The sequence below is a fragment of the Clinocottus analis genome, unplaced genomic scaffold, assembly GCF_023055335.1.
Source record: "Clinocottus analis isolate CAN_PGR_092001 unplaced genomic scaffold, fCliAna1.0.p SCAF_16, whole genome shotgun sequence".
In the NCBI taxonomy this organism is placed as follows: domain Eukaryota; kingdom Metazoa; phylum Chordata; class Actinopteri; order Perciformes; family Cottidae; genus Clinocottus; species Clinocottus analis.
In genome coordinates, this window is record NW_027175887.1 from 11,964,477 (window position 1) to 11,980,713 (window position 16,237).

Consider the following 16,237-nt stretch of genomic DNA (forward strand, 5'->3'; position numbering starts at 1 on the left):
TGAACCTGGTCCAAGAAGAGGACAGACAGATAAGACTTAAGACACTGAAGTGGAGACAAAGCTCCAGCGGTGGAGGAAGTACTCTGATGTTTTACTGAAGTAAAAGTAGTAAAACCACAGCGAGAAACACTCTTAATCATAATTTTGACGTAAGTATTAAAGTATCAAAATATATAGCATACTTCTGGATAATATGTATTGCTGGATTATAATAAATTAACTGAAGCTGTCAAACGATGTAGTATAGTCAAAGCATGAAGTAACAAGAAATGGAATTACTCACGAAGAATTACTTTAAGATTGTACATGAGTAAATGTACTTCACTTTCACAAATCAACAGTGATGGAGGGCTTACTGTGTGAATGTAGTAGCAGCCTCTCAGGTGTGACTGTGAAGAGAACAACATCACTTTTTTGTCATTGAGCTCTTTAAAAGAAAGAAAAAAGGAAACTAGCATCGTCAGTGCACTGCAACCTTCCATCAATTCATTATTTTTGGCTTCAGAAATGAGCTTCGACAGGAAATTTCACAGACTGGATTCGCTTGTGTGATTTTCTAAAGAACGTCAGAGCAAAAGTCTACTCACAGCGCTGCCATTCTTCTGCGTATAGAAGAACAAAGTTGTGTTTTGAAGCCTGAACCAATAAGTCACCCATCTCAATTTCTACAGACAAAAAAAAGGAGATGTATGGCAACAAAGCACTTTTTAATAATTTTATGCCCACATTTAATCCCAAGATCATTTGCCACTTACCATCATATCTTTTCTTTTCTGCAGGAAGCCTTCAAGCAATAATGTAGTCCCGTCGACAGACATGTTATCTCTCAGTAGATAGACATGCAACCACGAGCCAGTGTAAAATGAGTATGTACCTGTGTGGAGGGACTTCCTCCTCACGCAGGCTCACCGCGGTATCGCTCAAAGCCTCAGCGCCCGCTCACTTCTCTATTCTGCTTCACAAAACCCCGTCTGCCTACAATAACTGTTGATCTGACATATCGTTCACACATCTGCTTTTGAAATGACCACTCCAGCTCTTTGTCAAGGACACACAAACACAACAGGACATTAGTGGGTGTAAATGTCATTTATTACAGATATTTAAAACCACTTTATTTGCCTTGTAGCTGTCAAATTAGCCGTCATTTCAGCCAATACTACGCATACACGGCCGAGCCACATCATACAATTCTGTATTGTAAATGCTGGAAAAGAGAAGAATGAGAAGAAACACTTTCATAGTTTTAAGGTGGGAGAGGTGCACTGAATGGCTGTTAATAGCATAATCTGTTGCTCTATGGTGCTTCTAACGTCATAAAAATATAACATGAGGGACAATTACTCAACTCTATTCGAAAACCAGAAAAATAAAAACAGAAAATCATGACACACCGCTTCAGACGGCGATAACGCTAAATACAAAAATACATGGAAAATGTAAATCCCTCGGTCTGTCTCACGCGGTGCACTCAAAACAGACAACGAAACAAATAAAACAGGTTAATAAATTAACGCAGAAAATAAACATGTGCATGCCAATCATGACCTTTCTAGAGTAAGATGTATCACTAACACCTCTGTCAGGTGTTGCTTCTGGCTTTTGATGCGGCCTATGGATCCAATCCTAAAATCTTTGAAGAATACATACATAATATACTGCATATACACATCTATTAACAGGTAGAAGTCCCTTTGTGGTGTTGCTGTATATGGCTGCCTCTCTCTGGTCTCCAACCATCTAAATAATAATACTGACCTGAGAAAACAAGAGGACTGGTAGCGTCTAGTAATGTCTGGACTAAACTAGACCAACAGATCACAGAATTCAAGTCAGCATTTACAAAGTGATGGACACATGATTTCAAATGTAACCGGCCCCTTTCCCCACGACATTCACAAAAAAAAACAACCCACTCTTTATTTTTAAATGCATATAAAATGTACCTATGATTTTGCTCATTTGTTTCTTGCTCGTGTTGCATTGTGGGAAGGAGGATAAGGTGGCGTTGAGGCAATGGGCCCGGGTGGTTAGGCAGCCGGGCTCTTTGAGTCTTTCAGGTGGGAGGGACGGGGCAGAGTCAACAGGGGGGAGGAGGAAGTAGCCGTCTCGTGCCGTCCGATCACCGCTGCTTGAGAAGCGCTCTGTACATGGCGAAGCCCAGCACGGCGAACACCGTGGCCCCGACGCTCGCTCTGAGCCAGAAGGTGGAGTTCTTCAGGTCGGCCTGAGCCATGTGCCTGAGAGGAGGGGGCAGGAGATGGAGAAAGGATGAGGCAAAAAAGTCAAATGCAGCCAGAAGAAAAGCAGCAAATATCTAGGGCCGGGCCATAATCCATTGTGATCATTTATCATCTCTCAATATAATCATCTCTAGTGATCCCTGATGACATTAAATGAACTGATAATAAGAACATACCAACTCAACTTTCTGAGAGAATCTGAAGCCGAGAGGAATTGTGGGTCAAAATATTCCTCATTGATTAATTGTCCATTAACTATTTATTTATTGACCTACCTGAAAAAATGCTAAATTGTGATGTACATTGTTATTGAGATATGAAATGACCTCTATATGAAGGATGTCGGCCGTATTTCCCAGCCCTAACACAATATAACTCTAAGATGAAATCACAGCGGGATCAGTCGCCAAATGACAAAGCAAAGTCACGTGCTCCCTCTCTTTCTCTCTCTGAGGCAAACTTCCTGAAATCAGGACCATAAATGATGAATATCAGCGCCCTGCGATACCAGATTGAAACAGGAACACATGCTTTATCTTGACAGTTGGTTTAGTTTCGGTAGATGAAGGAAAGGTGTTGGACTATGAGAAGCAGCTACAACGATTTGGAACTAGAAGAAGAAAAACACACACTTGACCCACCAAACGCAGATCTAGCTGATCTGGCAGGAAACACAAACACTGGGGAACTTTTCAGACTACAATATACACAAGCAATGAAGAATGGCAATGAGACCGCGACAGGCCAGACTGTTGCTGAATAAGGAAGTTGAATCCATAAAATGCACACTCGCCGGTCCTGGGTAAAACTAGAACCCGCCTCTCTCTCTCTCGCTCTGGATGTCGTTTCTCTCTTTACCTTTCTGGGAGAATTAGCTGCTCAGCAGAAACCTCCATAAAGATGGACACCTCCACGGTGGAGACGTCTGAAACCTGCTGCGTCAGCTGAAATCCTCTTTTGACAGCAGGTAACCCCCCCGCCCCACACACACACACACACACACACACACACACACACACACCTCCACCCAGCCCAGCAGCCTTTCACACGCATATAGTTGCTCGGGTTGTGCTCACAAACACAGTAGGTAGAGCAGGGTGATATGGAAATATGATATTTATCAGTGAATAAGCCAGTTGTCAGAGCCTGCGGCGACGTCTTCAAATAGGTTATCTTGTCTGACTAATGATTTAACACCAAATGTATTTAGTTTATTATCCAGCAGAGATTCACATCGATACTGAAACCAGAGAATTTAATAGATTTTGTCAAAAAAAATAAATACTTAAAGCTAAAAATTGTTGCCATTTTTATCTGCCATTTGACAGATATTTTGTATTTTTGTGTATATAATACGGGGTGAAATCCAAACCATATCACGGAGCTCTACGAAGCCGGAAGAGTCGGGGACTTAGATTCTCACCAAACCCTAAAAGCACGACCATAACTGCAAACCTGGTCAAACATCACCGCACACTTTGAACAATAACAATAATGCCCCCTCATAATTTCTGTGAACTATGAAGCTTTCCATATTGCACAATGGACGACGACTTCCAAGTCAATCTTCCCACTTTTCAGAAAACACGTTGGGCATTCAATGTGGTGCGTCGGCCGCTTGCTCATCTCATGCTATTAATAGAACCGACACCTCCCAGAGATTAAACACAGTATAAAGACAACGGGTGAGTTCTGGATGCAACGTTACAGTGAGCAGCTCTGCCGGGTCCATGGACGCCAAACAAGAGACCTTGTGTTGTGCCACCGCTGCAAACACTCAGCAAACTTCTACCAGAAACCCCCCACCCCCTCCCCCACACCGCCCCTCCCTATCTAATTAAAAACACCAAGCTCTCAATAATGTAGCGATGGACAGACAAAGGACCGAGGCGTGCCGCTGGTTAGAGGCAGAGGACAGGCGAACCATGCAACACAACAGGTAAACAGATTAGCAGAGAGTGAACACGTGCAAGAGGAAGAGGAAGAGGGGCAGCCAAAAACATGTGTTTGAACACCTATGGAGTCGAAGGAAAAACACAAAGACAGGAAATACAAGACAAGAAAAACAGGATGAAATAACAGGGTGATTGGAACCGTACAATCAAATTAAACATCAATTAAACATATTTTGATTTTAAACATCAGCTTGTTACATTTAGGAAGTCTGAACCCAAAGGAGACGAGTGAACAGCAGTTAATTATTATTATTATTGATTTAAACAATGATTCTTTTCAAAATAAAGCGTCTCCTGTAGGTTTAGACTCCAGTGTTAAGAATAGCAATGAAGACAAAGGGAGACTGAAAACATCATAGATGATGTGTCAAGCACTCTTTGAAACAAAGAGTTATGGTTGGTGACATAAAGAAAATGAAGAATTTCAGTACTTTTATGCGATTGCAAAGAAATCACATATCAAACATGCAGACATCGATGACGTTTTCAGTTTGGCTGAAGCACAAACTACAGAAGATGGCTGGTTTCTCTCATTTTCTGTGCAAAGATGTGCCCGTTAGTCAAGATTTACATTTTGCATATCCACTGCAGGACAGGAAGCGCCTCTTAAAAAGGTCATAGGTTAATAACACTTAATTGTCAATATTCACACCGTGAATTTTTCCAGAGATATCTGCTTTATATATATATATATATATATATATATATATATATATATATGAATTTAATTAAAATGTTTTTTCAAGTTAATACCATATTTGTGTTGTTATTTGGAAGTTAGTATTAGTAGTTAATTCGCACTGCACAGGCAAACAGTATCGTACGTTTTCCACACAGATTCCCCACACGTCACCTTCCTGGCTAGCAGGCTAGGCGTTAGCTGGCACAGCACGGTGACACGTCGCTGTGTCACACCGTGCAGAGAGCGGGTGGGCCGGCTGGAGCTGGAGCAGAGACCAAAACACCTCACGTGACCAACGTGTTTTAGGCACATGACAAAAAGAATGAATGAGTTCTGCGCTCACTAGTATTTATCTCGGATTCCTCCCAAGTGGCCCTTAAAGCCCCGAGCTAAGAGCATTTCTCCTGCGCTGAGAGAAGCAGCGAAGCTATCCTGTTGCTGTGGATGACATTGTGTTTGATTGGCGAACCTACCCGCTATGGCTACAATAAAACATTACAGGACCACAAAGAACATATCATACTAAATTATATTGAAGTTCTGATTTGTTTTTGCTAGTTAGGTTAAAACAATAATATATTGGACCAATGTTTGATCCTTTGGTTTGAGAGAATAACTTTGAACTTTACAATTAAAGATGATATTTTGTCAACAAGCGTCACCTTCAGCTGAGCGACTCAGTGAAACCCTACGGATAACTGCTATGTGGCAACGCAGCGAAGCAAAGGTTGAATTTCTCCAAAAGCAATCACCACATTAATATATTATTCACAAAAAGAAGTCTATACTACCCATGTAAACAACATGCCTTGTCAGAAGGTCTAAAGTCCCTTTTTTCCTGAAGTGGATATGCAGCGTAAACCTGAGTCCAAAGAGCACTGAAGTAGAGTGGAGACGCTGTCACCATCACAGTGTGAGAGATCTTGGGTAAAGAAGGAGCCCAGCCTGGAGGTCAGACCCGAGAGTGGGAGACAGAGAGGAGGAAGGAGTCTATGCTAAAACACTAGAGCTTATTCTGTGTATGAACCTGTTGAACATGACCCTGCGGAGTTGGGCCTTAATGCTGCGCAGCAGCTCCAACTTGAGGAGGTTCTGACACAGGCAGTATGTGCACCTGTTGGAGGCGCACATGCAGCGGAGACGGGCGTGGCTGCGGAAAGACACACAGAAATGCGTGTATTCACACCACAGAACGACAATATGTACCAGACAACATACAGGGAGGGAAGAGGAGGCAGAATCCACACTAATAATGAAGACTTCTGAGCTTAAACCTGCACCACTGCTATTTACCTTCATTTCATAAGACAGTACACTAAATTATTTACACAGAAATATCTCAAATTAACTGTCAAAGTTTAAAACCTCAAGGAGGATAAACACAAGGAGAGAAAAACCACAAAGAAAGGAAGTCATCAGTCACAAAACAAACAGAAGAAATCCTAAGGCAAATAAAAAAAGCTCCAAAATTTTGTAATGTTTTTCCCCAACAGTTTAAAAACTACCTTTAGAACATAAAACATCAGACCACTAAGAACAAAAAAACCTCAGGATTGAAGCCCTGAGCTGGGTTGACATCTTAAAAGGAGCCGTGTGTAGGATTTGCTCAGCCCTCCCTTTCCAAGCGTGTCAGACAACTACAGTGGCCTTCAGGTAACGTAAAAATGCAAAGTGTGTTTGGTTTGTCCATTCTGGGCTACTGTAGAAACATGGCGATGCAACATGGTGAAGAGGACCTGCTCATGAACACATACACTACAATTATAAACTCTGGAAAACATAGTTACGGATATTCTAATGAATATTGCAAATAAATCCCCTTAAATCCGACACAACATTCTTTTAAATAACCAGTTTGAGCCAGAAATCCTTGAAGCCATGCTCGAGTGTGCAGCAGCTCTAATGCTTTAATTCAAATGTAGACAATAAGATTTTTGACCTGCTTAAATGAGATTAAGTGATCACGTCTCACTGAGTGATCTGATCAGGAAGCTTTGAGGAGTCAAGACACTGTAGGTTTCATAAGGTTATAGGATTGACCTCAAAGGATTTCAGGAGTGCGCGCACACAACACTAACCTAAAAGGGACTCAAGAAACCCAGAATATGCTTTTGATGTACTGATGGCAGTGAAGGAAACCAAAGTCCTCATTTACAGACTGAAGCAACTGGAAGACTCTAAAATTCAAGCACTGATTTGAGACCAGTAATAAACTTATTTGGCCAAATAAAGAAGTTTACACTTTACACAGCATTGAAGGGGATTAGACGCACACACAGGTGCAGATGGGCATGGTGGACACAGAGGAGTTCACATAGGAGCAAAGGGTTAACTGTAGGACACCACTGAGAGGCGAAATACTCACGGATACATGGCCATGGTGGTGAGTCTCGTGTAGATGTCTTTGCTGGGTACGTCGGCCATGCTGCATGTGAATGGCTGGGGCGGGTGGAGCTTGTGCTTCCGGCAGAACTCGTGCGGCGAGAGACTGTAGTGCTGCCGTACTTCGTGCATGTCCGACTTGGCGGCGATCACCACGCACGGCGTCTTGCTATCTATGAAGTATTGCTGTCAAACACAACCGTTGAACGTTATTAGTTAGCCCGTACGCAGCAGGACCCACGAGCCTCGATGCGTCTGATCGGCACACGTACCTTGTACACTTTGGCGCAGTACTCAAAAGAGCGGGGATTGTTGATGTCATACACCAAGCAGACCACATCACAGGCTAGGTCCGCCTCTGACAGGAAGTCAAAATCTGGCATCACCTCATGGAGCTGGAAGCGTGCAGACAGATGGAGGGATTAAAGTGTTGCTGAGTATTAATACTGATACACTGAAGTGAAATAGACATTATGGAACGGTAATCCAAAAAATGATCTAATGAGGAGGAAGTACTTCTTACCAGCAGGTACTTCTCCTGACCATAAACATATGTGGTGCTGATGGCGTAGAGGGACTTGTGGTCTTCTCTAATCCGCCTCTGTCCCTGTAGTGGACAACAAACCAGATCAAACACAGACACACATCAAGACTATTTACATGTTTAGAAAAAACTCCACGTGTGTCCAGCCGGACAAACTGCATAAAACTCACGTTTAAACAGAGACTTTTTTGCCATGATCTGCACTGACCTGCAGGTTCTTGCCAAGGAAAGCTTGCAGGAAGCCGCTCTTCCCGCTGCCTCTCTCCCCCAAGACGTTGCAGCGGAAGACGCTGCGCTGGGTCTGTTTCTTCTGCAGATCAATGCGCTTGTTACGCGTCACTGACAAAACAGGGAAGGCATATCTTTAATAAGCAAGAATAAACTTGGTCAACGGCCACGTGCTGTAAAATCCATGCATTAAACTTTTAACATTCAAATATATATTTAAAATGCAAGACACATAATTGAAGAAGAAAAGGAAACAAAGCAATGCAGGAACTTAAAAGCAATACTGTATTTTTATCTGTAGAGAAATCAATCCATGACTATAATTGTTTTTGTTAGTCAAGCAACGTAAAGTGCTGCTTGGTTTAAAAGATACAAACAATAATAATTAAGATCTCTTACCTGTGATGGCTGCAGCTTGAGACTCCTGTTCACAGATGATGGAGTAGCCAAGATAACCCAAGTACTCCAAACTACGCTGTACATCTAAATATGTTGTTAACCTATCACAGTAAAAAACATAATGAGTCCGACAGCATGAGAGATTTACACAGGCATGACTTTGTCAACTAATCCGTGTTCGCTACATAATCATGTCGGCCCTGCAGTATTGAGAATGTCTCCAGGTTGAATCTGCAGTTGACGCGCGCGATCATGTGTATTAATAGATGTGTGCCACACTCACGTCCACTGGGAGAGGTATCCCTGGTATGTGATCCATCCCTGTTCGTTAGTGCAAACCGTGTGGTTGACGTCCGGCCCCCAGGGCATGTAGGGAAACACTTTGAACAAGTCCTTCACCTCCTCTGGCGACAGCGCACAATCTCTGTCCTGGATCACACAGAGCGCAAAAAATATTGACTCACGAATGGCCAAATGCATAAAAACCGAGACACAGAATTCATTTTATAACACATTTTGCAGAAGCATGGCTAAAAGAAAAGAAAAAAAAAGGTAGCTAAAGTAATTTCTCATCCTTCAACATTTCAACCCACTCACTTTGTCGTGTTTGTCAAAGACACTCTGGAGAAAGAGGTAAGCGTTGTGGTTGAGCTCTGTGGTGCAGTCTGGGGGCAACTTTATCCTGTGACACAGAGACAGACAGAAACAATCATTTAACAGAGCGCTCTGCAGCTTCGACTGAGGCGCTTTCAATAGTGACAAAGATAGAAACAATTTGCCAGAGTCGCTGCGAGTCAAATCAGTCAACAAGAGCAACAACAGAGGAGGAAATGATATGCGAAAGCAAAATGAGGTCATTTCAAAAGAGGGACATCAATGCGACTATAAATGATAACATGAAGAGCCTAATATGTTCACACTAAACAACCTTTTGAATACAGCCTCTACAAATATGTGGGATCTCTGAGAGAATTAAGTCGGTGCAATAAACTGCAACTTTTAATACATTTAACAAGTGTTTCAGTCAAATGGCTTCCAACTTCTCAAATGAGAGGATTTAATTATTTTTTTCATTGTTTATGATAGTAAACTGAATATCATTGTGTTTTAGACAGTCAAATCAAAGAAGCAATTAAAATACATTTCATTGGGCAGTGGGAAAATTGACCAATTCTCACTGTTATCTGACATTATATAGATGAAGAAAATTTGCAATTGATCAAGAAAATAACCTGCAAATCATACGATGAAGTAAATAATCATCATAAGCAGCCCTAAATGTACAAATACATGTGTTGGTGATGTACTTGGCATACAAATATTAAACTCGACCGTCTTAGTTTGCAATGCTTTTACACCTAATTAGTGAGAACTGGTCCACGCATCATCATGAACCAACGTATCATCAACACTGTAAAACCATCAAACAGCTGATTGAGCAAAGCTCTGTTCCTCTTTTCTGCCTCCGCTGTACCTTAGAAATAACAATAACAATATAACAAAAACACAAATCATCTGTAAGTCTGCACCTACATGGGGAACAGGTACTCCTGCGTGAGCTCCAGATCATCGTCGTAACCAAACCTCCGCAGCACCGTCCAGGTGGTCTCGTGTCGGCCTCGCTGTATGAAGAGAGTGTGCAGGAACAGGAAGCCTGCAACAAAGAGCCAAAGACGGGAGAGTGGACGGGGTCATTGTCATTAACTAAATGGATTAAAAAGATAAACAGAGGAGACGGCTCGTCGAGGGAACATGCAGAATGTGATGATGTAAAGGAATATAAAAACAGGACAACTGGAGGGTGTCTGACCTTTAAGTGAAAGTCCGTTGTCCTGGACTCCATCCGCCATGTTCCTCCTGACCACATTCTTTACATCCTCCAAGGCCTGAGCCGCCAGCGGGGTGTTGAAACAGGTTCTCTGTACACGTACGCAACAAGCCATACGTCAACTTGTGCCTTCAGAAAGGTTTTTCAGGTCTCAGATATGTGAACGCCCGCCACCTTAAGCCAGTCGAGTCATTTTACAAGTGATGGAAAACTCCCACAGTATAAAAATCGTTTTTAGTCGTGGAAACAGTGACAGTGTGAAGTGGAAATCATTACCTGGAAGAAGTTGAGCTCGTTGTCATTAAGGATGCCATCGTTGTCCAGGTCAGACACTTTAAAGATTCTAGTTAAAGACTTAATGCAAGAAGGCTTCAACTGTAAAAGAGAAGAAACATAATCACTGAACAACATTCAGCTTTGTGCCAGTCAACTTCTTCTTATGAAAAGGTGATGTGAGGCCAGGGGGTTCTGCGAGTTGGGTAGCTCATATTATAAGTGTTAAGTGCAAAAGGTTTCTTTTTGTCCTTTGGCTTGCCTGGCTGGTAGGGACTCATCAGTAAACGCACAGGCTCAGGTGTATTTGGGCTCAGGTGTAGCAGCGTTGACTTTTGGACTGAGGACTATTTTGCTGAGGACTAATAAACCGATCGTGGAGCTTTTGCTTGAGCTCGACAGACTCAATGTAAGCCTAAAAAGTACCCACTAATAGACTTCAATGTCTTTCCTTTTAGTCATTTTGGTATTTTCACTGAATCTTAGAAAGACATTGTCATGGACACTATTCAAAGGACCATTTTACACTTCTGCCATTGGTGTAATCCTGACTGCTCTACATGTGTAGACTTTTTTCCATAGAAAGCATTTTGAGACAACACTAAACAATGACGGCTGATTTGCACGTCGCGGAGTCCTGGTAGACTCCTTTTCAGACCTTTTTCTTCTGTGAAATGTCTCCTGTATAGACCTCACCTCCTTCTCCTCTGGGCAGTACAGGGGTCCGGTCGGGTGGAGAACCGCCTTCTGGGCGTAGTAAAACAGCTCAGAGATGTTCTTCAGGTTTTTGGCAGAGCACTGAGGAAAAGAAAGCACGCGTGTGTAAGAACAAGAACTCTGGACAATTATTTACACTCTGGTTATGTATTGCATACGTTTAAAGCCTTTATTTATTATATTTATTATTTCTATTATTTACTTATATGCTCTACATATATTATGTTATATATTATGTTGTTTAAATTTCTATTTTTTTAATATTTATTTATGCTTATGTTTAGCCTAATGTAAAAAAGAAAAAAGAAATATGTATCATTCTGATTCTTTATTAAGAATCCTCAAGAAACTGCAAACTTACAAAGTTTCCTAAGAAATTACTGTAATAAAAAGCTAATAAACGCTACTTTAAAAATAAAATAAAAAGGTTAGGCTCTTTGAAAACAAACAAATAACAAGCTTAGATAAATACAATGTACTGTTGAATCTAAATAGTATTATTTAGTCATCCAATGATAAAGTGCAGCATTCATGTTACTGCATCTTTCCTAATAATCCACAGAATACGTTTTGGCTGCAGAAGGAGTACATTTACTTTTTAAAATGTTTCTAATACTTCGGTACTTTTACTTAAGCAATGTTTTGAATGCAGGGAGTATTTCTAAATTGTAAAATATTTAAATACATCTTTCGCACTAATAAAAAATGACGGAGATGTGAGTAACTTGGAGAAGCAGGACACAACCTGGTCGAACCCTGAGAGTGAAACATCAGTCCACAAGTCAAATATTTATAAGAGTCCAACTCTCACCACGTGCCTCCTCATGTCCTCTCGTCTCCGTCTTTTCAACCTTGTAACTAATCCATCTGATTAGGGCGCTGCATGAGACGTGTGACGGAGAGAAATTTGAAAAGAGTAACGCAGAGAGCCGCTTCCTCCGTGACACACAGGCCTCTCAACACACTCACAGTCCATCAGTCAGCAGGGTTCAGCAGTGTAAATCTATAAATGACTCAGTCAGAGCTGGAGTGCAGCCCGAGAGCAGCTGGGGGCCAACCTGCCCCGCACACAGCCAGTCAATCGATTCGATTTCATCCGACAATTCATCGCCGCTTCGTCTGAGTGCTTTCTTTGACATGTCACCGAGTGCCTGTCTAAATGGATTAAATAGGTTTATATGTGCATGTTTTTGTTTATTCTTTACCTCTACACAGGTCTCGATATCCTGGTATTGATTCATGATCGGCAGGATGGTCTCCATGCTGCTGTGTTCCACTAGGTCCGACTTGTTCCCCACAAGGATCAACGGCACCCTGAAGAGAAGCCAGTCATTACTGCATTATAGAGCTACGACGTTCAGTCAATTCATCAATTGGTTGGAAAGAAAAATAACAGGGAGCTATTTTCATAATGGAGCAATATTTTCTCTATATTGAGTGAAATACTCGCAGGCTCTCCACAGGGAGGATTTGCTGGTTTTCTGTTATTAAACTAAATGCACATACATTTTGGACTTTTGGTTGAAGTAAACAAGACATTTGATGATGTAAACAAGGACTCTAGTATAAAGTGAGGAGTAATTATCACTATTTTCCGGCATTATATAGAGTAAACAATTAATCAAGAAAATTGTCTGTCGATGATTCGATGAGAAAAATACTCAGTGGTACACATTAAGTACATTATGTTCTCATATCACCCCGGATTAGCTTTTATCACCTGACATCTTTAAACATAATCATTGCTTAGCACAGCATATCAACAAATCCATATTCATTCATGCAGTATATCAATATTAATAAAGGCAGAAGCAGGACTCATAATACTATATTTCATATAGTCTGACATGAAGTTTAGTGAGCATCAATTTAATATAAATCTCGAGCTCCCACCACTCTGATGTCAACCTTGCAGATGCAGCACCATCTCGCTGACCCACAGTAAACACACAAACGCACATCTATCAAAGTGTCATGAGCACACACCTGCTATCCTTGTCTGTTCTGTCATTGATGAGTGGGATCCAGTGACTTGTCACCTAGTGGAGTAAAGCACATAAAGCCCAACTTCAAAGACTGCAGCCGCACAAACATTCATTACAATCACAAAGTAATGTTCTCAGATTAAGCTGATGATATCCTGCAGTTATGCATTTGATTAACTGCGCTGAGAGAAACCGTGCTCACCTTTTCAATGGACTTCTTGTTGTTGACTGAGTAAACTATGCAGATAACGTTTGCCTGTCAAGACAAATATAAATATTAATACATGGACTACTGACATTACAAGCACGGATGAGTGAGAGTGGAGTGAAACCAACCTTTGATATTTCTTGGTACAGCTGCTCGTCTGACTGTTCTGCTTCTAAAAAGGTGTCAAAAAGACAAATCAGTACAGTGTTTTACATCGTTATCAAGCCTTCCAGTTAAATATATCTCTTGCTATTAATATGTTGTTGGAGTCGTAGTCGTGGTTCAAAAAGAAAAAAAGAAACTGTGAGGGTGTCGAAATAACCAGATACAAATTATAAAATTGTTTAATATCATTTAAAAATGCATATCTATAGATGGGCACCATCTGCCCAAATGAAACAAGCATTTTGTGTCCACTACTTCCACCGTTAGCTTTTGGGACAATAGAAAATCTACTATGATTGTAACTATTAACATAAAGCACTTCATAGCATTGATATTATATTATTATATTATTTAATTGCATGCATGCACAGTAGGGGGAGGGCTCACCCGAGTAGTCCACTATGTGTGTGGGAACCCTCTCTGGAGTGACGTCGGCTGGGATGGTGATCTCCTCAGCTCGAAGAGGAACCTGAAAGACAGAGGACAATAATCCAAAGAGATATTACATAAGTTCTGTTTTTTTCATGTCTTCACTCTCAATGTTCTGATTTCACTAAATAACAGTCAAGACAAATCTAAAGACTGAACAGCTATTAGGATGTTTTATACCGTATCTGTTGTCCGATTGCCTCTTTGATACGTACCTCATCAGGAAACTCCTCGCTGACCAAAGACATTATCAGCGATGTCTTCCCCACCTTGGCTGTACGGGCAGAGGGGAGGGAAAGGTTTTATTACAATGTGACATTGCACATATCATTTACTGACACTGGGTCCTTGACATGTGAGCGCTCTATAATTTCTATTGAGCGGTATGGGTAGTATGCTAAGTGGCGGGGCATAGATAAGAGCAGCTGAAGAGAGTTAAGAGCTGCAGCAAAGTGCAACGCTTCTCAAACAAACAGTCGAAATTCCAGCACGGGGCAAAAAAAAGGGTCTGAAATTAAGACCACAATAGGAAGATAGGATTTTGTATTAAAGGAGTATTTGCAATAGGGTTGAAAGTATAACCTGATTAGTCTTTTAATACAGTTTTTTTTTTATATTCAAATGAATTGCTTAAGTGATTTATTAAGCAGAAATGCCAAATATTTGAAGTTTCTTCCTTATAGAACATCAGGATTAGCTGGTTTGTTTTATATTTTTGTAGATGTAATAACTTTCTTTGGCGAAGACACCAAGTATTCTGGCTGCAACTCTCTCAGTACCAACTCGATGAACTTGGCAATGTCGGCCAACCTGCACAGCTATAAGTAAAAATAGTACTGACAACACATATATGAGCTTTAAAGAGAAGAAACAGACCATTTGAAACACAGTTAGGTTGGGTTGGGCTCTTTTGGTTTTTTGGTTTAATTGTGGCCTCACTCCAAGGTGCTGGGAACCGTCACGATCTTGTAATTACATATTATTTACTCATAATCAGTTTAATACACAGTGATTCTCTATGCCAAGTACAGCTGGAATAATTAGTTGATTAACAGGAAATGTATCAGTAAAATAGTGATATATTCTGCTTTCAGTCTCTACTTGAGAATTTTGTCTAAACTGATGGATTTTAGGTTTCCTGCTGTTGCTACTGTACAGGCGATTTAAAGACAACAGCTCAGGTTTTAGGAAATATTATTGTGGAAACTCTGACTGTCACTGTCTTCTGACATTTGTCGGCGAGAACAATTATAAAGAAAACAATCAACAGATTCATTAATACTCAAAATTTAATAATCAAAATAAAACGTGAATTCACTCTTAGTTTCAACAGCACTTCAATTTCAAATATAATACAATTGACTTTAACGTCTTATTCCTTACTAGTCTGTTGATTAATGTCACAGGTCAAATACAGAGTCGATATTGGGTATACAGGTACAACCAATCAATTGCATCACAACAGGGCTGCAATAAACACCACCTTCATAATGTTGATCACAACCTCTTCCTCTGGTTATATCTGTCATGTTTAAAGACATGGAAGTAAATGAAGTAGATGGAAACACTCGTGATTAACACTCACGCAGCATGAGATACTATTAACACCCGACAGAAATCAAATCCCTCGGTATTTGTTATTGAATATTGGCTTTCCCAGCCCCTCACTGCTTATGTATAATCACAGCTCTGAGTACATTGTTGGATTCACAGGGTTCACCTGCTAGCTATAGCTGCTAGCTTCCCACTAGCATGCTAGCTGGCGCATAAAGCATTCAACCGCTTCGGGATTAAAGACACTTGCTACTTACGTTCCCCCACAAGTAGTATCCTTACGTCCTTCCTCATGTTTTATCTTGCTTCCCGCTACAAAGAGGACAGTCTTTCTAGCCTCATGAAGTCCTCCACCAGCTCCCCTTAACGTCAGGCCTGCGCGGTGAAGTCCAGCCGCTGTCAAATCTTTGTAGGACAAACCGGACGGACAGTTTTAGGCGCTGCTGGGAGGTTTCAACGCGCTTCTACTCAACGTGCGACGAATCAGCTCCGGAATAAATGCTATTTAAACAGTAGTTTGTGGCACATGTCGCTGTAATTTCATGTTAATCACACTCTTTTCGGCGCTTGCATAGCATTTCGCAGCAGATGGGCAGACCCGACCTCCAACACCCGGCAACTACAGCAAGTCAGAAGGGACAAACA

General features: G+C 41.2%; 1 protein-coding gene across 3 annotated transcripts; it reads right to left on the reverse strand.

Moving 5' to 3' along the window:
• Positions 1-1,085: 1,085 nt before the first annotated feature.
• On the reverse strand, positions 1,086-16,196 carry rhot1a (ras homolog family member T1a). Of its 3 annotated transcripts, XM_068578388.1 has the most exons (21): positions 15,850-16,196; positions 14,254-14,312; positions 13,997-14,078; positions 13,573-13,616; positions 13,439-13,492; positions 13,238-13,290; positions 12,457-12,565; positions 11,231-11,332; positions 10,538-10,636; positions 10,244-10,352; positions 9,967-10,087; positions 9,031-9,115; positions 8,717-8,862; positions 8,434-8,534; positions 8,015-8,145; positions 7,786-7,869; positions 7,535-7,657; positions 7,246-7,448; positions 5,908-6,030; positions 5,047-5,142; positions 4,094-4,258 (listed from the first exon to the last, which is right to left on the reverse strand). In XM_068578388.1, the coding sequence occupies exons 1-21, from the start codon at positions 15,884-15,886 to the stop codon at positions 4,192-4,194; spliced, it is 2,028 nt and encodes a 675-aa protein (XP_068434489.1). In that variant the 5' UTR covers positions 15,887-16,196; the 3' UTR covers positions 4,094-4,191. The 3 variants fall into 3 exon arrangements, with proteins under 3 accessions (XP_068434488.1, XP_068434487.1, XP_068434489.1); XM_068578387.1 differs by lacking the exons at positions 4,094-4,258; positions 5,047-5,142 and adding an exon at positions 1,086-2,240; XM_068578386.1 differs by lacking the exons at positions 4,094-4,258; positions 5,047-5,142; positions 5,908-6,030 and adding an exon at positions 1,086-2,240.
• Positions 16,197-16,237: the final 41 nt, after the last annotated feature.

What these genes read in the sequence shown, in the direction of transcription:
- rhot1a (XM_068578388.1), bottom strand. Translation starts at nt 15,886, where the DNA reads ATGAGGAAGGACGTAAGGATACTACTTGTGGGGGAAC. An exon ending in CAGGAGTACCTGTTCCCCAT is followed by an intron (nt 9,116 to 9,966) that starts GTAGGTGCAGAC and finishes TCTGTGTCACAG; the next exon opens with GATAAAGTTGCCCCCAGACT. An exon ending in CGCAGGGTCATGTTCAACAG is followed by an intron (nt 5,143 to 5,907) that starts GTTCATACACAG and finishes TCTCTGCTCCAG; the next exon opens with CTCCAGCCGGCCCACCCGCT.